Source organism: Propithecus coquereli, unplaced genomic scaffold (assembly GCF_000956105.1).
Source record: "Propithecus coquereli isolate 6110/MARCELLA unplaced genomic scaffold, Pcoq_1.0 Scaffold153, whole genome shotgun sequence".
In the NCBI taxonomy this organism is placed as follows: domain Eukaryota; kingdom Metazoa; phylum Chordata; class Mammalia; order Primates; family Indriidae; genus Propithecus; species Propithecus coquereli.
In genome coordinates, this window is record NW_012139747.1 from 6,092,499 (window position 1) to 6,116,813 (window position 24,315).

At 38.4% G+C, this 24,315-nt stretch overlaps 1 protein-coding gene across 1 annotated transcript in view; it reads left to right on the forward strand.

Moving 5' to 3' along the window:
• Positions 1 to 319: 319 nt before the first annotated feature.
• DSTN (destrin (actin depolymerizing factor)) overlaps positions 320 to 24,315 on the forward strand; it is a 32,414-nt gene continuing 8,418 nt past the window's right edge. The window contains exon 1 of the mRNA XM_012640465.1: positions 320 to 617. Within this exon, the coding sequence (XP_012495919.1) occupies positions 615 to 617 (3 nt within the window). The 5' untranslated portion in view covers positions 320 to 614. The remainder of the gene's footprint in view (positions 618 to 24,315) is intronic.

Sequence of the window (24,315 nt, forward strand, 5' to 3'; positions counted from 1 at the left end):
TCCGCTCCAGCGGCTTCTCCCGCGTGACCCCCTCCTCTGCGGGCCCCGCCCACCCCTCTCCCCCCCTTCCTGGGCCCGCCCCCCGCGGCGGGGTGCACCTGGCCAGGTGGCTACTTCTGTGTAAGGGCATGGGGGGGGGGCCGCAGTGGGCGGGGCGCCACATGGCCCCGCCCGATGAGGGGAAGAAGGACCCCCTCCCAAACACACATGCGCCCATCATATTTTGTCCGCTCCTCGTAAGCAGGCGCCAGCCCAATCCGCTTCCGCTCCCCTAGCCGACGAGGGAGGACCGGCCCCCACCTCCAAACACCGGAGCTAGTGAGGGGCACCCCGCCCCCTAGCCTCCAGCAGGTGAGGAAGGCCCCCGCTCGCCCGGAGTCCGGACGGCCGCCGGGGCGGGGCGTTGCCAGGCCGATCGGTTGCGTAGCAACGGCGGGCGGTGCGAGACGTGCGCAGCCGCACTTCGGTCCGAAGCGCGCCCGCCCCTTGTTAGACTTGCGCCGCCGCGTCAGCTCGGCGCTCGGTCTCTCGGCCCGCAGCTGTGAGGAGGACGTTCTGCAGTCTCCGCGCCCGCCGGCTCCCTCCCCTGCGTCCCTGCGACCACCGCGGCGAAGATGGTGAGTTGGAGGGAGCCCGACTCGTGGGCTGAGGCGGCCAGGGCGGCGTATCTCCGGGGCGCCGCGAAGTCGGGGCTGAGGAGGCTGAGCCGCGCTTGGCCGAGGCAGGGACCCGGGCCCGGCTGCAGTCTCCGGGCGGAGCATGGTCTCGGGCTTCCTCCGGCTCGGCTGGGCCCCAGAGCCCCGCGGCGGATCCCCGGCCGCTGCGTCGCTCCCAGTTGCTGCGAGGCCGGTGCCTCGGAGCGTGTCCTCCGCCGGGCCTCGGTACGACTGGCCCGGGTCGAGCACCCCCACCGTGGAATAGATCTCGGGGTCTGCAGACTCGCAGGCGGGAGGGCGTCGGAATCCGGCGACAGTCTTGCTGGCGCGGGTTTCCCGAAAGCTGGCGCTGAAGCGGCCCGTGACTCGTGTGCGTTTCGGTCCTTGAGGTCTGTCTCAATAAGGAAAATAAGGCCTTTATTGAAGGATCCTAGAGGGCGGAATGATCGCTAACGAGCATGACCCTGGCATGATGTAGAACAGGCTAGCCTTGCAGCCGCTTTGTTTCTTCTTCTTTTTTTTAATCTGGCAATCAGCTTTCAGCAGCACTCTCATTGTGCTTGTCAAGCTTGGCAGTGTCTCTTTTAACCCTCTCCTGTCCAATTTGTCCATGTATGGTTAGAAATTTTATTTTACGTGTAAACAGTTTGGTTCTACCAGAACTTAGTGTGTAAGGTGTGGGCATGATGCTGGTATGCTAATACAAGCAAATTTAAGAGTTTTTAAAAAGTCAGTTAATTTACTGAGGTCACTAAAAAGTAAATAGATTCTGCTCAGTATTTTCTATATGATGGACGTTTTGCTTAATTTACATGTTTTTCCCCCTCTAAACTGTCACTCTAATGTGCTGTAAAACAGTATTCTCAACCAGGGGATCAGATCAGGTAGAACATTTTGTCATTTTCTGTAGTCTGCACAGACTGTTACCATTTTTGGTCAATGATTTGCAGGCAAAGCCTTACCAGACTTTGCTAGAAATATTACACTGTTAGTGCATCTGTCTGCCTCAAAGCAGTTGGTAATAGCTTATCTGCATACAGACTTAACTGAATTACAATTTCGGTTTCCTCGAGGTATTGCCACTTTCATGAAGATGGCAAGCTGACTCTTTAGGGAAAGAAAAAGATTAACAGGTAGTTTCTTGATGACTGAAGATATGTCATAGGGATTTGATATTCTTCAGTTTTGGGTTCTTCTTTGGTTTAATGCTATAAGCTACAAAGGCTCAGCACCTTAAGTCTTTTTAACCTCTTATAGATTTTAGATGTATATACTACTTTATACTGAAAGACATTTAATCTAAGGGCTTTGAGTTCTGATAAGTTTAAGATCATCCGCACTCTGAATGTGCTTTAAAGTGGACTGGAGCCTGCTCTAGGGTATTCCGATTTGACATTCTGGTTTTTTTGAGTTGCTAATACACTTTATTTTTCTATTTGAAAATAGGACCAAACATTTTAACTTCAGTTAAATGATTAGTTTCAGTTAAAGCTTAACTTTGGTACTTCCATACATTCAAATAAAGCAAGAGTGTGTTATATTTTCTGGTTTTGGCGGGGAGAGGGAGAAATAAAGCTGAGCAGATTCCAAATACATTTTAAACTTGTTGGCTTTAAGAAGGTCAGGAAGACCTTACAAACTGCTCTTGTTTAGATACCTGTTTAGAATGAGAATTCAGAATATAAACTGACCATTTTTAAAGATTAGTTTTATATTTAGCTTTATGAGCACAGGAGCATCTTAGTTCAGTCCAGCAATTAGAGAATACTGTGGTTCTTATCCCAGGTTAGATGCTTGGTTCCAAGTTTCTTTTTATTCTTTTTAATATTAAACTTTAACTACTGATGGATTTGTTTTAAATTAGCAGAATCACTTCCTGATACTCACCAAGTCTTCTAGAAGTACTTGAAATAAAGCAATTTGAAACCAACTCAAAAAATCATCATCCTGGGCACTTTGGGATGAGATTTTGTGTTGCCAAAAAATAAAAAGTCTACTTCCTTGAACTACATTTACACACATCAAATTAAACTTTTGTGTGTGTGTACTGGGTGTGCCGGCCTCCTTATACAAAGATTATTTACCAGCCCACCATCAAGTTCCTAGGGTTATTTGCTCAGTAGTTTTTATTGGGTGTGGATTGAAATATCACACGTAGACTTGGCTACCTCCTTTTGTAACCAAAGTGTGGATTTTCAGCTTAATTATATGGCTGTTTGGAAAGTAGGGGTGTAGTCTTGCCCCAGAAATAGAATTAAAAGGTCTACATGATAAACCCTTAACTTTACCTTAATCTGAACTTTGGTCCAACAAACTGAGTTAATTGGCTTAGGAATTACAAATGTATTCTACCATGTGGTGATTAGCAAACATACTTTCAGTTATAACAACCAGTGAAGTAGGTTGGGCATGTGTTCATGTACCTATTTAACATGTGAAAAAACAGATTGTAAAGGATTAATTGACTTGTGACAAATCACTTTTTCTGACTCTGTATCAAGCTTTAAAATAACTTAAACATTAATTTTGAAACACTTTAAGGAGAAAAGTATACAGAATAACAGATCTCTTTCTACCAAATAAAAAGTTAACTTTTTGCCTTATTTGAGATTTTTATGTTACTGTAACAGCTAAATATACCTCTTCTTCCTCATCCCATTCCCTTCCCTCCCCAGAGATAACCACTCCTGTGTCAAAGACATAATATGCCAATTAAGAAGATGGCTATTGCAATTAGGAGAACATTTCTAATGTCCTTATCTGGGAATATGCAACAGGCCAGTCCTTTTCAGTTACCTGTTTCCCAGAGTGCAAAATGATGGGGGTGGATTTCTTAACCATCACTGCTTTCCAGGTGCACAGGAGTCAGGTAAAATTAAACACAGTCACCTGAAATTAATATATTTCATTTTCACTGATATTTCCATACTTTCAACTATAGATAATGTATCCTTAATAATGTATATTGTCTTGATGTGTTTTTAAAATTTATATAAATGTTATGCTTCATGTATTCTTTTGTAGCTCTTTGAAAAAAAATTAAACTTTGTGGGTTTTCTGAGGAGGTCATTTTTTTGGTTTTACCTGTAGCTCTAGTTCTTTATTTAATTTATTTATTTTGAGACAAGATCTTGCTCTGTTGCCTGGCTAGAGTGCAATGTTGTCATCATAGCTTACTGCAACCTCAAACTCCTGGGCTCAAGGGATCCTCCTACTTCAGCTTCCCAGCCTCCCTACCACACCTGGCTAATTTTTTAAATTGGTTCTTTAACTGCTGAATAGTATTCCATTGTATGGCTATACAAGTTTATCTATTCACCTATTGACGGATGTTTGGAAATTTCCCCAATTTTTTGCTTTTTTAAATTTATTTTTTGGTCTACTTAAACTGTTTTTATGATAGGCAATTGTCATGCTATATCTTACATTGTATTACTTCCTACCCTCCCCCCCATGGGTATCTCTCCTTGATATATATCTAGAAGTGAAAGCCCTGGGTTAGAGGAAATACATATGTACTTTCTACTACTAGTTTTTTCTAATTTGCATCCCATCATCTACAGCCTGTTTCTCCATTTCCTTTCACCACTTGGTGTTATGAAAAATACCATAAAATTTTTGCTAATGTGATGGGTGTGAAATGGTTTCTTACTATTTTAATTTGCATTTTTCTGATTAGCAGTGAGTTGACTATCTTTTCATATGTTTATTTCATGTTATGTTTTTAAATGCTACATTCTGTAAACCTGACATTGTGTAAATACTCATTATGTCTTCATCTTATTTGTGGAGCCATAAGGTAAGTCCAGCATTTAAAAAAATCAACAAGAATGTGATTGTCACAATGCCGGAACTTCATACTGAGGACTAATAATATTCCTCTCTCCTCTGCTACATAAGTTTCTTTCCAGACCTCTTAAGCTGCTAAGTAACAGAAGTTCAGTACTCTGTGGATTCTAGCCACCTGCTGTTTTTAGGCTCCTGGTAGCAGTAGAATGTAAAGTGATTAAGGATAAAGTTCCTTCTTTGCCAAGTGCCATGGAGATTAACATCCTCTACTTTCTACTTATTCCTCTCTCTTTCCTAGGCAGTTCACCTAGCCAAAACATTAAAACCAAATACACAGGGTATATTGATGGGAACTCTGTTGCACTGTCCGCTCACATTTGCTGCCAACCTAAGACTTGTCTTAAAAAAGTCTAAAAAACAAACATACAAAACAAATAACCATGACGGTTTTTTATTTGTGTTTTTACGTTAATGTAACTTTATAATGTATTTTTTTTCAGTAATAAATACTTTGAGATGAAGCATACCACACTTGAAATTTGAAAAATCTTGCAACTCTTGAACAACTGAATTTAACAAAGCAACACTACAGTCTGAGTAACTAGATCTAGTCTCTTTATTACACTATTTGCATATGTAAACCACAGACCATATAAAGAAATAAGTAGAAGATTGTTAAGGTATCTTGAGCTTACTTCCCTTGTAGCATAATATTCCTCTCTAGATTATCTATGAAAGGCATACACCTAATGCTTCAGAAATATTTCAGCCACAACTTTTCTGCTGTCCCTGTGCACTGATGTTAGAAGTGAGAAGTTTTCACTTGGAATTGTGCTTCTGAGCTATCTCCTATTTGGTTTTCTTGATATTTTCTATTTGGAGAGGTATAGACTTAAAAAAATAAAATAAGGTTCATGCATCTCAGTAATACTTTGAACATACTTGTTATATTCATCATGAAAATTGCTGTGCAAAGACCACTGTTGAGTTGAATGGTTTTTAGTCTTAGAGTGCTTCTTAGCTCTAAGATTGGTTTTATAGTAGCTGACGTTGTAATGCTTACATGCTGCTTACTCTACTCCATAATTGGCTTTAAATAAAAATTGAAGAACCAATTTGTATGTAGATTTTTAAAAACCAATTGATTTTTGGTAAAAAATGCAATTAAAGTTTTAAAATGAACAATTTAATCTCTAGTTAAAGGTGTGAAAAGGCTGAGAACTTGTTCTGTTACAGCAAGGCATAGATGAGCGCTTGAAAGAAATTTAAGTTCATACTATAGATGGAAGGTCATTTGTCATTGTGTTTGTGCTTTTGGATCACATCAAAGGAAGACTGTTTAGTACTTTCAACATTTTTTCATTACTTCATAGGTTTTTACTTCTGTTTGCCTTATCACAGAAAAGCAAAAATGAATTTCCTACCCATATTCCTATCTTGGCTTACTTTCAGAAAATAGCTTATAAATGTAATTAGCATTTATTTTTAATTGGTTCACACTTTTTGTTGGTATTTTCTTGTATATATTGAACATCCCTAATCCAGAAATCCAAAATGCTCCAAAATCCGAAACTTTTTGAGTGTCATGACACTAGAAGTGGAAAATTCCACATCTGACCTTATGAGATAGCTGCAGTCAAAATTGTTTCGTGTATAGAATTATTAAAAATATTGTATGAAGTTACTTTCAAGCTATGGGTATAAGGTATATATGAAACACAAATGAATTTCGTGTTTCTACTTGGGTTCCATCCCCAAGGTATCTCATTGTGTATATGCATATATTCCAAAATTTGAAAATGTCCAAAATTCAAAACACTTCTGGTCCCAGGCATTTTGGGTAAGGGATACTTAACCAGTAGTAATAGAGTTAATGCTAAAGCACAGGCAAATACAGGTAAGACTCTTCCAACTTGTTCTGGAAGTCAGTTATTCAAGCTCAGGAGCTTTGAGGAATTTTCAAATCATTGTAAGACTCTTCAGAGCAACACTCTAGTTATAGGAATGTTAATGCTTTAGATCAGTGTTGTCGAATAGAAATAAAATGTGAGCTATGTATGTACTTTTAAATTTTCTAGTGGCCCCATCAAAAAAAATTTAAAAAGGTGAAATTTATTTAAACCAATATATCCAAAATATTATACCAACATTTAATGAATATAAAAATTAATGAGAAATTTTACATTCTTTTTTCATAAAAATTGAAATCCAATGTATGTTTTGCACTGAAAGTACATCAATTCAGATGCCAAATTTTCATTGGAAATATTCGATCTGTATTTAGATACCATAAAATTTACAATTGAAAAAGTAGATTCATCTACCCAAGTTGCTTCAGATATATTTATAAGTTTTCTATTAATGGTGTTAAGAATCAATTTTTAAACTTAAGTTAATTAAAATAACGTTAAAAATACAGTTCCTCAGTCCCTCTAGCCACATTTAAAGGACTCACTTTATAAACTGCATGTGGTTAGTGGCCACTTCATTGGACCAGGCTTAGAATTTGTGGAGTGGCCTATTTAATTTGTAATGGGAAGTTAGTATGAGTACCAGCTAACCTAATTCTCTGCATTTCTGCACATGTTTAAGTTAGCATATGAATTTATTTTATAGCACTTATTAGGATGTGAAACTAGACTGTTGAGTGCTTTTAAGATGGGGTTTATACATTTCAGCACAGGAGTTTTGATCTGTTCCATTTCTGACCTGGGCCTGTTCAACCTTGCTTAGGCAACCTGGTGGTCCCCCTACTCATGGGAGGTCAGCATATTGATGCCAAACTTAGTGCAGTCACCTGATTGTCCTAGGGCACTACAACCCAGAACTCCTGGACTCAAGCTATCCTCCTGCCTGAGTCTCCCAAGTAGCTGGGACTACAGGCGCGTGCCACCATGCCTGGCAGGGTTTGTACATTTCTTTTTTTTTTTTTTTTATTTCAACAAATTATGGGTGTACATATGTTTAGGTTACGTGTTGTTGCCCTTGGTTCCCCCCCCACCGAAGTCCGTGTTTCAAATATGTCCATCCTTCGGGTAGTGCGCATTGCCATTTCAATAGCAAGATACCTCTCTCTTAGCAGGCCCACATAGATGTTACTCAAAGAACGAGAGGGCATTCTTAATTATGACAAAGGACAGGTTATTATTTTATTTTTATACCTTCTATTCCTATATACCTTTTTTTAATGCAATGGAAATTGAGTTTTAAGTACTGAACTAATTGAATAATACCTCTTCTTTGTATACTGCATTACAATTTAATTTGAGTCTTACAAGTGAAAATCCTTCAAGATAGATAAGGCAGGTATTAGTAGAGTAAGTAATACCTTTAAAATGATTCTGGCATACAGAAACCCCTCAATAATGTCCATTCCCTTCCTTTCCTTACAAATGAAACTGAATAGAATTTGATGCTCATTGAGGCATCTGAATCATAGAAAAGTACATGAGGACATAACAAATGAAAAAATAAGAAGTAATGCTGTCTTAGATAACTTTTAAGTATTTACTATTATGACACGCATTGTGTTACCTTATCTCATTCCATCCTTACAGCAACCCAATGAGGTAGATGTTATTGTCCTTTCTATTAAACTATACTGACAAGTGGTTAAGAGCACAGGCTCAGAGTCTGGCTTCTGCACTTTTTGAATCTTGGCTCTGCCAGTTACTAAGTCTGTGACCTTAGGTAACTTATTATTCTGTGCCTCAATTTCATCATTCTTCCAAGTGGGAATGATAATTGTACTTACCATCGCAACAATATGAGTGATGCATATAATTAGTTTAAAGTAGTGCCTGGCACGTAGTAAAGTGTTTATCAATGTTGGCTAAAATAATAATATTAAATAGTGGCAACCTTAGATCTAATTAGATTAATAGTCTTTTTTTATTGCTTGCTATCTGAATGGAAAAAGCCAAAATCACTTATTTAAGTCTTTGAAAAGGGATTTTTGCCTAGCTGTTCGAAGGGCAGGTTATCCTTGAAGGGTCAACTCTAGGAAGACTTCCCTGATATGACAACTTCTGCAGTCACCTCTCATCTTACAGAATCACTCATTTCCTGGGCCATCAAAGCATGGAGATCTTGCTGGTGGTGTAGCATTAATCATATAGTATTCCATGTTATCTCTACCTAATTGGATATATCTTTAGAATAGTTCAAAGTTCCTCTTAATTTGATTTTTCAGGTGACTTGATTCTTGATGTAAAAATATCTTGTCTTCCACTCTTAGTTATATTTTTTTCTGAAGTAATTAGTGAAGAATCACACACAGTTCTGCATTGTCCTCAATGTTTATAATAGCAATCATTTATTCAACAAATATTTGACGTATGGTTATATGCCCCAAACCAGCATATAACTGTTATTACATGCTAAAAATAGGGTCCATGCACTAGGATATAGTGCAGAAAAACAAAGTTCTTTCCACATGGAAGTTACATTCTAATATGGAAGAAGAGGCAAAAAAGACAAGGTCATGTCAGATAGTGGTAAGTGGTATGAAGAAAATAAGGTAGTCAATAGGGAGTACTAGAAGAGTTGACTACTTTAGTTAGGATTGTTAGGTAGGACCTCTTACAGGTGATTTTGGAGGTAAGGCTTGCGTGGCAAGAAAGGGATAGCTATGTAAAGAACATTTAGGGCAGAAGGAACTCTAAGTAGAAAGCCCTTGAGAAGAGAATGAGCTTGACATAGCCAGCGTCAGAAAAGGCTTGTGTGGCTACAATTGAGTGAACAAGGGGGAAATAAGTAGGAAATGGATTGTAGGCAAGGACTAGACCAGGAAGTGTCATTAGGCGAAAGGCGAGGAATTTGAATTTTATTCTGATGACATCAGGAAGCCATTGGGTGTGTGGTGGTGGGGAGGTGTTAAATAGTAATATAAGATGTGATTTATCCCTATGGCTGATGTGTGGAGATTTACAAATGGGGCAAAAACAATTAAGAAACTATAGCTATTACTCAGACAATAGATGATGGTAACTTCGATTAAAATTTGTTAATAGTGGAGATAGTAAGAGGTGGTTAGATTGGATATATATTTTGGTACCCCCCACATCCAAAGAGCTGGAAGGACTTACTAATGATTTGGATGTGTGGCATAAGGGAAAGAAAGATGATAAAGGATGACTTCTAAGATTTAGACCTCAGCTACTAGATATTTGATGGTGTCATTGTGCTTGGGGACCTGTAGAAGAAGCCAAAATGGTTTGGCAAAAATTGAGGTTCTTAGAACTTTGAGGAATAAAAAAATGATCCAGAAGTATTACAAATCTTTAAAATACCTTAATTTTGTAGCTGATTATTAAGAGTAATATATGTTCATTCTAGAACATTAGGAAAAACTTAGTTTTAATAGCAATTCCAAACAAAGTATTAACATTTGGGGCATTTTCTTTCAAGCCATTCTAAATAAATAAATAAATACACATACATATATACATATACACACACATACATTCACACTCATTCTTCCAATAAAGAATTATTAGGTGCCTTCTAGGAACCAAGTACTGTCATAGGCCTCTGGAGATTTGACAATATAAACCACAAAGTCCCTGTCCCTACCAAGTATACATTCTAATGGGGGAGGTAGTAATGAAATTAAGTAAAAAATGAATAAAATAATTACAGATTTTAATAATACTATAATGCAGATAAGGGAATGAGAGAGTGATTATCTGGAGACTGCCAATATAGATTTTTCTCACACAATTGAGCTCATCTGTAAAGGATATAACTTTATTTCCCATGTCCTAGTGTAATAAGAGAACCAAGTTAATTCGGTAGGGGGAAAATACTGTTTTCAACAAATGGCTGGGACAACTGTATATGCACACGCAAAGAGTGAATTTGGATCCATGCTTCATCCTATGTGCAAAATTTAACTCAAAAAAATGGATCATAGATCTAAGTATAAGAGCTAAAGCTGTAAAACTCCTAGTAGAAAACATAGGCATAAATCTTTGTGAGCTTGCATTAGGCAATTTTGTTGGTAGTTTTCTTAGTATTTCTAGGCAGTGACATCAAAAACATAGCGTGACAAAAGAAAAAAATAGATAAATTGGACTTCACTAGAGTTAAAAACCTTCGTGCTTCAGAGAACATTAAGAAAGTGAAGGCCGGGCGCGGTGGCTCACGCCTGTAATCCTAGCACTCTGGGAAGCCGAGGCGGGCGGATTGCTTGAGCTCAGGAGTTCGAGACCAGCCTGAGCAAGAGCGAGACCCCCGTCTCTGCTAAAATTAGAAAGAAATTAATTGGACAACTAAAAATATATAGAAAAAATTAGCCGGGCATGGTGGCGCATGCCTGTAGTCCCAGCTACTCGGGAGGCTGAGACAGAAGGATCCCTTGAGCCCAGGAGTTTGAGGTTGCTGTGAGCTAGGCTGATGCCACGGCACTCACTCTAGCCCAGGCAAAAGAGTGAGACTCTGTCTCAAAAAAAAAAAGAAAGTGAAAAGACAACTCACAGAATGGGAGAAAATATTTGCAAATCATATATCTAGCAAGGAACTTGTATATAGAATATGTAAAGGACTCTTACAGTTGAACAATAAAAAGACCAATCATTTGGACAAAAGATTTGAATAGACATTTCTCTAAAGATGTGCAAATGGCCAATAAGTCAGTGAAAACTTCTTAACATTATTAGCCATTAGGGAAATGCAAATCAAAACCACAATGAGATACTGCTTCATACCTGCTAGATGAGCTATAATAAAAAGATGATTTTAACAAATGTTGTCAAGGCTGTGAGGTTGGAACCCTCATATATTGCTGGTAGGAGTGTAGAATGGTGCTTCAAAAAGTTTGGCAATTCCTCAAAAAGTTAAGCTTGGGAGCTACTATATGACCCAGCAATTCCACTCCTGCTTACATACCCAAGCAAAATGAAAACGTGTACAGAAAGATTCATAGCAGCATTATTCATCCTAGCCAAAAAGTGGAAACAACCCAATGTCAGCTGATGAGTGGATAGATAAAATGTATATCTATAGAGTGGGATATTGGCAATAAAAGAAGTGAAGTATGTGCTACAACATGGATGAGTCTTGAAAACATGTTGAGTAAAAGAAGCCAGTCACAAAAGACTACGTATTTTATGATTCCATTTATATAATGTCCAATATAGGTGGATCCATAGAGACAGAAAGTAAATTAGTGGTTAGCTATGGCTGGGGTGGGTGGAAGTAGGAAAGAGTGACTGCTGATGGGTATGGCGTTTCTTTTTGTGGTGGTCAAAATGTTCTCAAATTAGGTTTTGGTGATGGATGCACAACTTTGTGACTATACTAAAACCCACCAAACTTACACTTTTGGTGGGTGAATTTTATTATAAAATATATCTGTAAAAACTATTTAAATTGTTTAATGGTATCATAAATGTACAGTGATATGAAATCATCCCTGTGTTAAGTTTTTTTATTATAAGAAATACTTTGTAATCTTGCTCATAAATCTTTTCCTGCATTTGCATTATTTCTTCAAAATAGAGTCCTAGGTATGAAATCACTGAATCAAAAAGGGGTGTGTGTGTATTTCTAATTGAAAAAATATGTTCATCAGTGAAAACTTGGAAAATACAGAAAACTAGAGGGAAGATAAAAATTAGTTATGTTTCCACTGTTAAAGATAAAATTGTAGAATTTCTTTTTCTCTATATGTTTTATATAATTGAATTACATATAACTTTATATCCTGCTTTTTTATTCACTTCAGGTAAATTATAAATATTTCCCCATGTCATTAAACACTTTGCATAAACATGATTTTAATAGCTACATCAGAAACTATCCTGTGGATAGATTATAATTTACTTTGCAGTTCTCCTCTTTTTATTTATTTGGGCTGTCTGGGGTTTTTTTTTGTTTTTTGTTTTTTTTTGTCTGTCTTGATGTTTTCATTTTAAAATTTTACTTATTTTTTTATTTTGGTAGATTTAGGGAGTACAAGTGGTTTTTGGTTACAAAGATGAATTGTATAGTGGTGATATCTGGGTTGCTGTCTGCTTTTTATCATTATGTAGGTTATTTATCCAAAATGAATTCCTAGAAGTGGGATTACTGGGTCAAAAGGTCAAAGGGTATGGATTATTTTAAGGCTCTTTATATAAATGGCCAAACTGATTTCTGAAACATATTAGTGAGTATTAAATAGGATTGCCTATGGTGGAAGATGAATCTGGAAAAGTAGGTTGGTTCAGACAATAGAGGGCTTTTTATGTTCTGTTAATGAATATGAACTTTATTTTGAAGGTTTTTGGGTATTATTAAAGATTTTTAATTTTGAGGATGATATGAGATCTCGAGAATAGATGAGTGGGAATAGATTTGAAATACACATTTAAGGAGGAATTGGTAGGGCTTAGAAACTGTCTGATGGGGAAACAGAAGTAGGTCAGTTAACCAACAACATCAAATCTGTTTGATATCCATGGACATGCTAGCTAACCATCCAGAGAGAACTAAGACAGTTTATTAAATCAAGAGAAATCTTTCACCTTCAGCTTATTATTTGCTTAATATGCTGTTTCTCAAAGAGGAGTAGAATATTTTTTATATTCTCAAACTCGAAATAAAGATTAGATGTATGTATAATTTTTTTCTATTCAGGATCATTTACATAGAGTGAAATTCACCCTTTTTAGTGTAAGTTCTCCAAGTTTTGGCTTGCATACAGTTGTGTAAATACTACCACAATCGAAATACAGAATAATTCCTTCACTCCAAAAAATTCCTCCTATTAATCCATTCTCTCATCTCCAAAAACCACTGATCTGTTTTTTTATCCCTGTAGTTTTACCTTTGCAAGAATGCCATATAAATGGACTCATACAGTCATATGCTTTGAGTCTGACTTCTTTTCACTTAGCATAAGGCATTTGTGCATCACCAGTTCCTTTTTATTGCTGAGTTTTATTCCATTCCCCAGTGGAGGGGTATATTTTAATTGTTTCCTATTTTAGTGAAGGATGAGGCAGAATATTGTGAAGATTTTTTTTTTCTTTTTCTAATATTGATAAATCCTTAAACAGTCATTCTCTCTACCTTGGACAAAACTTCTAATAGATGATACATCTAATTAAGTATGTAGTGCTTTTTGAAAATTATTTCAACTGCAGACTCAAATGGCTAACAAGGCTGATGACTGCAAAAATTTTGAGATGTGTAAATATGTTTTATAGCTGCAGTCCCCAGTCCCTGGGCCAGTGGCGGTACTGGTCTGTGGCCTGTTAGGAAGCCAGCCGCACAGCAGGAGGTGAGCAGTAGACAGGCGAGCAAGAGAAGCTTCATCTGTATTTACAGCCGCTCCCCATCACTTGCATCACCACCTGAGCTCCGCCTCCTGTCAGATCAGCAGCGGCATTAGATTCTCATGGGAGCTCAAACCCTACTGTAAAGTGTGCAGATGAGGGATCTAGGTTGTGCGCTCCTTATGAGAATCTAATGCCTGATGATCTGAGGTTGAGCTGAGGCGGTGATGTTAGCGCTGGGGAGCGGCTGCAAATACAGATTACCATTAGCAGAGAGGTTTGAAAGCGCAATAAAAGTAATGCGCTTGAATCATCCCGAAACCATCCCTGGTTTGTGGAAAAAATCGTCTTCCATGGAACTGGTCGTTGGTGCCCAAACGGTTGGGAACGACTCTTTTATAGGATATTGACTATATAAAGGCCATGCTTTTTACATGTTGATTAACGTGTGCATTAATGTCTTTTATGTAGTGTTCATCTTGAAATTAAGGGATGCTTACATACTAGACATTTATAAAAATAAAAAGTACATATCCACAAGTTTTAAAACAGAAATACTAAAGTATATAACCTTTATTGATTAAGTAACCATTTAGTTAGCTTCACAATTCTGGGTAGATGGGGGAGTGTGTGTGTGTGTGTGTTGGGCCGGGGGATTGATAAAGATACTAAGAGTTCTTAAGAAGCACAGTCTGGTGAGGGATTCAACCAACAGACAGTTAATCACAGTGTTAGATCATACTATGATAGAAATAAATGTGTTTGTATGTGGAAGGATCATGTAATTTAGATTAGAGATGGTGATTGGGGCCAAGTAGGGAGTTGCTTTCCCGGAGGAGGTTATGTTGGAGCTGACCGTGGAGGACTTGAATAACCAACTGAGGAGGAGGAAGGTAAAGCATCACAAGAGAGCATGGTGTATTCAGGGCATTGTAAAGAGTTGTAGATGACTGGAATCAAGGGGTATCTGTCAGGGAGAAGTGGGAAAGGAGGCTAGAGATAGGGCATAAAGGGCTTGACAAACCATTGAGAGAAAACAGTAATGACATAGGACTATTTGCCTGTCATCCCTGGATTGCTTTTCCCCCCTCCACTCCATTTTTTTAATTGAGTTTTTTTTTTTTTTTTTTTTGGGTACCAGGTGGGTAGCAGTAGGTGGGGAAAAGTGGGGAATATTCTTTTCTCCATTGGGTTTATAAAACTCCTTATTGTTCCTACCTTTCCTTTCTGATTCCTGTCTCTCAATTTGAGTAGGAAACCGGTTAACCTTGTTAGGATTGTCTACAAAAAAGATTGCATACAATGTGAGTGAGATAGATTATTTTTAGTAACCAGGCTTTTTTTTAATACATATCTAATCTACTTTGGCTGTTGAGATGATTTTCTGACTTGTTCGAAGATTTTTTCCTTGTTGGTGGGGTGGGGAGGTTGGTTTATAAAGTTTAGGTTATTAAGCGAACCTTACTTTTTCCAACTAAGTAAGGTTTAACCATGAAAATGTTTTGGTGGAACTCGTTAAACCTTAATATATAGCAAATAGAATTGCTGTTTGGTCTGCACAGGCTGTCATCCTCAAGGACATTATCTGTACTTTGCTGTAGGTGAAATAGGATTTCTGTAATTGGAAATTGGTGGTAAATTTAACATATTTACCTTGTTTTTTGGGGAATGAACCAGTGTATTAAGGCAGAGCATTAACTTGGAACGTTTTCTGGATCACTGATAGCCTATTAATGGCTGTGCAAATTAGAAAATGGTGTTCCTGCTGGGTGATGCAGCCTCAGGAGACAAGCAGGTGGCACTCCTCCAATAGTGGCAGTTCTGCAGGTGTATAGCTTGGCTAGTGGAACATGAACGTGAATTCAGTTCTGTCTTGCCCCTTTGGCTAGGCACCCTTAAGCAAGGCACAATCTAAACGATTGTAGGCAACAGCTCTACAATTTTGAACTTACAAGAGATTGGGGCTTTGCTATGTGCTTGCTTGACTAATACAGGCATACCTTGTTTTATTGCACTTTGCTTTATTTTGTGCTTTGTAAATATTCCATTTTTTACAAATTGAAGGTTTGTGGCAACCCTGTATTGAGGAATTCTGTTGGCACCATTTTTCCAAAAGCATGTGCTCATTTGTATCTCTTTATCAGCAATTTTTAGCAATAAAGTATTTTTAATTAAGGTGTGTACATTGTTTTTTGTTTGTTTATTTGTTTTTTGAGACAGAGTCTCACTCTGTCACCCTGACTAGAGTACAGTGGCATCATCATAGCTCATTGCAGCCTCGAATTCCTGGACTCAAGCAATCCTCCTGCCTCAGCCTCCTGAGTAGCTGGGACTACAGGCGTGGCTAATTTTTCTATTTTTTTGTAGAGACAGGGTCTCACTCTTGCTCAGGCCAGTCTCTAACTCCTGGCCTCAGGCAGTCCTCCCACCTTGGCCTCCCAAAGTGCTAGGATTACAGGCATGAACCACAGTGCCCGGCCCGTACATTGTATTTTTTAGATATAATGCTATTGCACACTCAACAGACTACACAATAATGTGATCATAACTTTTACATGCACTGGAAAACCAAAAAATGTGTGACTTGCTTTATTGTGGTATTTGCTTTATTACTGTGGTGTGGAACTGAACCCGAAATATCTCCAAGGTATGCCTGCCTATACTGGGAAGGGACAGATTTTAGGACAAAACCTATTGACTCACCTTATAGGTCTCAGTTTTCATCATTGTGGATTTTGATTTATGGCTGCAGATGATAGTTGTGCCTAGAACGGTAGGAGGTAGTATAATTGAATCTTGCAGTGTTAAGAGGACCATTATCGTTCTCTTTGCTGTTGCATGTTTTTACTATTTAAGCATTTAATAGTCATGGAAAGAAAGAAGAACTACTACACACCAAATGTCAGGTTTGTTGTTAATTCATAGTTCTGGTCATCAGAGAATAAATAGAAATTACTGTCTCCAGTATCAATTTGAAGTTGTCTGGATTTCTTTATCCATAGCATTCCATTATCCAAAGGTTTCAATAAAAATTGGCCACATAGATAACCAGAAAGAGTTGAAGAAGCTCTAACCAGATTTTCTGGTTAATAATAAGAATCTTTGCTTACTGAATGGTACCATTGCCAGGCACTGTACTTAGGTACCCTGTGTGTGTTGTCTTTTCAATTTTCTTGAGTTAGCAATACCATAATTTACATTTTACAGGGGATGAAACTGAGGCTTACAGAAGTTAGCTGACTTGCTCAGGTTATAAGATTTTCATAAGTCTGATTCAACCCTGTGGTATGCTTTCTCCTCTGGTTAAAAAGGTCTTCTAAGGTTAAATATGTTCCAAAGTCTGTTTATAAGAAAGAGAACATAGTTTCTTAACAAAAATTCCATATCTGACTTCCTTAATTTATTTAAAAAACATATTCCCAGTTAATTTTAAAATTCACTGAAATAGCCCTATGTGTAATATTACATAAAATGAAGTTACCTTTATTGCTATTATATAAACCATTATTAAATTATTAAAGTATTAAATCCATTATTTCAGCTCTTCCTTAGTAGCCAGGGTTTTTTCCCTCAAAGAATAAGAGAACTTTTGTCATGCCTTCTGTAAGAATTAAAGTCTTTGCTTAAAGTCAAGCCCTCTTCTATGAAACTTTATGATCATTCTTCATTTTGGTTGTTTTGACACTTCCAAATTAACACTCAGAATGTGTACTTTAAACAAAAACAAAAAGTTTATCTGAATTTCCTCCAAATTTCTTCCTTTCTCTCAGAAACAGTCAACCATAATGATAGTAAAATAGAGTTGAAATCCTCACCTTTGGAGGCAATATTCTGTCATTGCATGGTGTGATAACTGAGGTTCCTGATGACAGGAGTAATCAAGAAAGCTAAGTAATATATTGTTTTCCAAGGCAGGAAATGATATAGTTTTATAAATTCGTTTACCCAGAACATACTATTCTAGTATTAAGAGAGGTAATTTTGTGTTAATTTTATGTGTTAAATTATTTAAAATAAAATTAAAAATTTAATTATGTGTTCAGTAGCCACTCATGGTAGTGGCTACTGTGTTAGTGCAGAAAAGGAACATTTGCATCATTGCAGAAAGTTCTATTGGACAGCACGGCTCTCTAGAACAGTGCGACTAAGGATTTAGTAATTCATGGTCAGGCTTCATGGTGGTGGTGGGGAGGTCTTAACATTCATTTATGTGTAATCGCCAGTAGCCTCTTTTCAGTATGATGACCAGGCCAGAAAGAACTACTGTTTACCCTCTCCAAAGAATAAATTACAGAAATCTAAGGGTAAAGAGGGTGGGGAGTGGCAGGGTGGAGTTCTGGAGAGGGGATGTAGGAATCTAAATGCTTCACAAACTAATTTCACTCATTCTTCCTAATTTGAACCTCCATATTTCTTGGGATTATGTTCTTTTAATTTCTTTTTTATACTTTCAGTATTTCATACAAGCTCTGCCAGAGGAGACTCGTGTAGGTTCAGGATCTATTAGACTTGACGAACAAGTTAAAAACTGGTAGTCAAGTAAGATAAAATGCAGTGAAGTATTTGTTTAACAGCTACTATTTTGACACGGGGGTGGAGCTCTAAGAGCAGCTGTTATTCTCCAGTGGTCACTGATACAGAACACCAGAGCACAGAGAAACTGAAGTTGTGGATAGCATATCTTTTTAAGGTAATCACAGAGCTCTTGTTATGATAGCAATCTATTTTTGCTCTCAAGATTTTTCTTCCCAACTGTGCAGCAAATTTTGGTGCTATGTCAGACTATCCTTTAATGGTCTTTATTGTTAAAACTGTGTTTTTGAATATCAATAACTTTTAAAAAATAAATTTAAAATCAAAACTGGATTAGATTTTGCTTTTTAAAATACACTTTAGATTTCTCAACAGCTGAACAAGTTAGTCTTAATAATCTAATGTTTTAAACAAATATTTAAAAACTGGGATTGATGGGAGAGGACCTTTTTCTACTAGTTGAAAGCACAATGTAAAGATAAAGAACAGATGGTTCTGTATGTTGTTGTTACAACCGTTTTTGTTTTATTTTAAGATTCACCATGGTGTTGCTTTGTGATAACAAATCCATCAGAATTAATACAGGAATTTTTTTTTTTTTTTTTTTTTTTTGAGATAAGAATCTCATCCTGTCGCCCCAGCTAGGGTGTAGTAACATCATCATAGCTCACTGCAACCTCAAACTCCTGGGCCCAAGCAATTCTCCTGCTTCAGCCTCCTGAGTAGCTGGGTCTACAGGTGCATGCCACTGTGCCCAGCTAATTTTTCTATTTTTAGTAGAAACTGAGTCTTGCTCTTGCTCAGGCTGGTCTTGAACTCCTGAGCTCAAGCAGTCCTCCCGCCTTGGCCTCCCAGAGGGGTAGGTAGACTTATAGGCGTGAGCCACTATGCCCTGCCGATCTCCAAGATATTAACAAACTGCAGTTTCTTAAGGATTATTTTATCTTTCCATCCCACTAATCTTTACCCCAGATTTCCAGTTCACCCACTGAAGTCAAAGGTATAAAAGAGCTACCAGCTTGTTGAGAGGAGTTGTGCTGTCACTAGGAGAATTGAGTTTAGAGGAAGGGAAGAGCTCTGGGCAGTGTTGGGCCAGACTTTATTTCCTGCTTCCTTAGTCAGCTCCCATGGTTTTAGTTTTACTATATAAAAATCATTATCAATCTAGGGACCAGTTCAGTATTCATTTCTTCCATGTCAGTGCTATTTCTGGGATGTACTAAGTAAACCAAGTTGTAACGAACTTAAGTATATTCATTGACTGTAACATACACTTTCCCTTGTGGTTTTTTGATTATTTGCACAGGCGGAATTTATTATTATAATGTTACTAGGCATGAAGAACCGTAGTGCTCTAATATCAAAGTCTCTAAAGCCACCAAGGTGGAACGATTAGGAAGTACGCATTTGGCAACATTGATCAGTCTCCTAATTACCAAACTGAGTCCTTCCTTTCCACCCTCCCTCTCCCAGTTCAGTGATTGTCAAGGACAATTGATTGTACCTATGTAGTGTCAGCACCCATCCTGTCCTCTCCTTAGTACTGTTGTCACTAACCTAGTGAGGGCCTTTATCACCTCTTGCCTTGCTTGCCAAACTAGCCTTTTAGCTGGTTTCCCTGTTACAGTTCTCTTCTTGTTCTCTTATGCATGGCTTGATATGTTTTCCAAAAGCACAGCTCTGGTCATCTTCCATTTTCTTTTTAAAAATATCCAGTGTCTCCAGACTCGTGAGCCTGCCATTGGCGGCCTTTTCCACTTAATCTCAGTACAAGTGTCCAATTTCCTTCTCCCTTATCTTCCTCTCATATTGTATTTGCTGGGTTCTCTTTGTCAGGAACTATCTTTTCATCCTTTCGGGCCCCTTGTTTTGGAGTGCTTCAAGTCATCTTCCATGCTTCCTGGTGAAAAACTCCCTGACTGCCTGCTCCTCTGTCCCCACCCCCCTTCCGTTTAAGCTCTAACTTCTTTAAATTCCCTTCTATTGGAATCTATCAGGGAATAATGAATGTTCTACCAAGTATTAAAGCTTTATATTTAATATATGCTGTCTTTATCTTCTCCATTAGACTTTCTTAGGGGTCTCATTTGTCTTTGATTTCTTTCCGGGGAACACAATAATGAATGAGACAGACACAGTCTATCTTAAGGAACTTATAATCCTTTTGGAACTTATAGCCTTCTTAGGGAGACAAACATTAATTAAATAATTTTAAAGATAGAGCATTGAATTGGTGGTAAGTGCTATGGGGTAGAGATATGTGATCTCATGGGAGTGTGTGGTAGTGGTTTGCACCCTGATGTTTCTGCAAACTGAGATTGATCTGAGATCTAAAGAGTGAATTAGCCAAAGAACTGTAGAGAAGTGTTACGTCCAGGCAGAGTATACAGTATGAGCAAAGGCCCTGAAGTGGGAGGGAGCATGATACAAACAAACAACTGAAAAAGAAGGCCAAAGTAGTGAGAGACAGAGAGTGTGTGCTGTAAGATAAGGCCAGAGAGGTGGGTAGCATATTAAAATATTATTGCTGTTTTTATCCTCAGATCAATGGAAAGCCATTTCTGGCTACAACGTAGAGAATAAATTGGAGGGTGGAGGTAATTGGCAGTGGGCATGGGCAGTCTTATTGTATTAGATTACAGCGGTCCCAACCTTTTTGGCACCAGGGACTGGTTTCATGGAAGATGATTTTTCCATGGACCAGGGATGGTTTTGGGATGATTCAAACACGTTGCATTTATTGTGCAGTCAAACCCCTCTGCTAATGATAATCTGTATTTGCAGCCACTCCCCAGCGCTAGCATCACTGCCTCAGCTCCACCTCGGATCATCAGGCATTAGATTTTCATAAGAAGTACACAACCTAGATTCCTTGCGTGCACGGTTTACAGTAGGGTTCGAGCTCCTATGAGAATCTAATGCCGCTGCTGATCTGACAGGAGGTGGAGCTTCTGCGGTGATGCGAGTGATGGGGAGCTGCCGTAAACACAGATGAAGATTCGCTTGTGCGGCTTACCTGCTGTGCTTGGCCTGGGAGCTGGGGACCACAGTATTAGAACAACTTCATAACAAACCCAAAATCTTAGTGGTTTAACACAGTGAAGATTTGTCTCTATCATGCAGAGTCCAGCGGGGTTGAGTATCCATCATGAAATATGTCCACCAAAGTCATCTTGGCAGGGGAAGACAGCTTAAGATCACTTTTATTTTTTAATTTAATTTTTTATATTTTAAAAACCATTTTATTGAGGTATAATGCACATATAAAAAGCTGTACATATTTAATATATTTAGAGATCACTTTTAAAGGGCCAGAACTGAGAGTGGTTTACATCACTATGCCCACCTTGGCTGCGCAGAAGTCAGACATATGGCCAGCCCCAACTGAACTTGCAAGGAAGGCTGGAGAATGCAGTCTTCCTGTTTGCCTAGGAAGAGAAAACAATATGGTGTACACATAACCTAATCTCCCCGCTCCTCAACTACTTGGGAGGTTATTGTAGCAGTCCAGGTAAAAGGCTGGTCTTGGACTGGGAGGGTGGCATGAGGTGAGTGTCTTGGAGAAAGATGGAAGTCCAAAGAGCTAAGTAAGGTGAGGGAGGAGGAGTTAAGAATGTTGTTTAGATTTGGGGCTTATGTGAGTAGGAGGATGGCGATAGGTACTGAGCAGGGAAGACTAGTTAGAAGGAGACCAGCTTGTTTTTGATTTTGGACATGCTGAGCATCAGATGCCTTCAAGATAATCCAGATGGAGATGGTAGATAAGAAATTGGGTATAAAGGCTGAGAGCTCCAAAGAGCAGAAGTCTGAACAACATGTGAGTCATTTTTCTTAGATGATTGAAAGCTTGAGCTTGGATAAAATTTTCTAGGGAGAATGCAGAGTCCTTCCACCTACCCTGACATCAGTGTCTGCTTTCTGTCACATTGCCTGCCCAACCACCTCCCCCTCTAACCCCCTCCCCCAGCTCAGCTGAACCTTAAGAAATCTTGAGAGCCCTTTTTGTTGTCCTTAGGTGGTTCCCTTTGGAACTCCCCACAATAGCTATTCTGAATCTTTGCCTAGTGTGCCCTCAAACCCTGGCCCTATTCCTCCTGGCTTATACTTCACAGAGAAAATAGAGCCTTTCAGGCATAATTGTTGGTAGTATATCTTCCTTACTCCTCCACACTGTTTTTGCCTTCCCCTCTTCCTGATTTTAGAGAAGAAAATGTATATCTTTTTCTTAGACTAACTCTCCCATCTGTGACCTGGATCTCATCAGTCTTTTTAGATCTCTGACTTTGTTAATTGTAAGAATGGTTAAGAGTATCCTCTGGAGCCAGATCGCCCAAATTCAAATCTTAGTTCTGTCATTTCCTGTGTAACCCTGGACAAATTACCTAACTTTTCTATGCCTCAATTCCCCCATCTGTAAGATACCAATCATAATAGAAGCTACCTCATAGAATTGCTGTGATTTAGAAGTGTCTGGCAATAGTAAGTACTCAATATTCGTTAGGTTTTAGGTTTTCTGTTTGTTTTTGAATGTTTTGGTTCTCCTTTTGTTCCTTCAAGCTCTTAAACTTCTAGTATGGTCACACACATCTCCCTAGTCAAAAGACAACGTTCATGAAATTAGCATTCAATCTTCCCTTCACCATTAACCACCTTGTGTTTTCCGTGTTTACCTCTTCAATTCCTCTGGGCCCTGAGCCCATTTCCCTGGACTTACACCCTGTTCTTCCAGTCTACTGAAATGCTCACAGGCCCACTTGCCAAGCCCAGTGGTCTCTTCTCAGTCATTCTCAAATACCTCCCTCCTCAAAATACTCTCCCTTGGCTTCTTAGATGCTGTTTCTCCCTTCTTTCTTTTTCTTCTTAGCTTCTGATCATTTCTTCTTAGTCTTCTTGATTGGTTTTCTTTTGCTGCTTAATGTTGTTGCCGCCATGGTGAGGGCTAGTCCAAAATATGTATTAGGTGAAGTCATCCTATGAGATCCATGCTTATGTTTCCATCTGCCAACTGATCATATCTTCACCTAGATGTCTTGCACAATCTTCAGAGTTAATGTGTCATACTGTGCCATATTCCCATTTCCGTTCATACATTACAGTCTAGTTACCAGTCTAGTAACTACCTGGGTCTTCTTTGATACCAGTCGTTCATGTCTCATTCAGCTATATTCGTTTGACTTTGACATGTCCTCACATTTTTTTGTTTTCAGCCTCGCTGCTGTAGTTCAGAGATTTCTCCTCTGGATGTTTGTAATTGTCTCAAAAATTCACGTTCTGCTTTCAATCTCTGTGCCAATTCCTCCTTCACAGTCTTCGGTGTTAATTTTCTCAAGCACAAATGTCTAACGGTATTCCTGATATGAGAAGCCTCCATAGACCTTATTTCTGGTAGAAAAAAGCCCAAACTCCTCCTTAATGAGACTTTTAAGGTAAATTATAGCCAAACTTAGCTGACATTTAGCTGCATTATGATTGCAGATACACATTTACTTTCTGTTTTCAGTTAGTAGTACATGATTAATTTCCAAATTGGAATTTAGAATGTTGTTTGAGATACTTAGATACTGACAGATATATTCAGATTTTGGTTGGCTACATATAAAGCTTCAAATGTTGCCTTCTTTTAAAAATTGTTGGGTCAAATGTGACTTATAAATCAACATTATGGACTAGGGAGTTAGAGGAATGGAGATCTGTTTTTAATTCTTTATTAACTTTAAGAACCTATTGATCATTTGATGGACATTAGAGTTGTTTCTACTTTTGGTCTATTATGAATAATGCTGCTGTGAACATTTGTGTACAGGTGTTGTGTGGATACGTTTTCATTCCTTTTGTGTGTATACCTAGGAGTGGAATTCCTAGGTCCTGTTAACTCCATGTTTAACCTTTCCAGGAACTGCCAAACTTTGCCAAAGCAGCTGCACTGTTTTATAATTCTACAGTAGTATATGAGGATACCAGATTTTCCACAGCTTCGACATTTGCTACTGTCCATTTCTTTTATTTTAGCCATCCTAGTGGGTGTAAAGTGGCATTTCATAGTTTTGATTTTGCATTTCCCTAATGGTTATTGATGT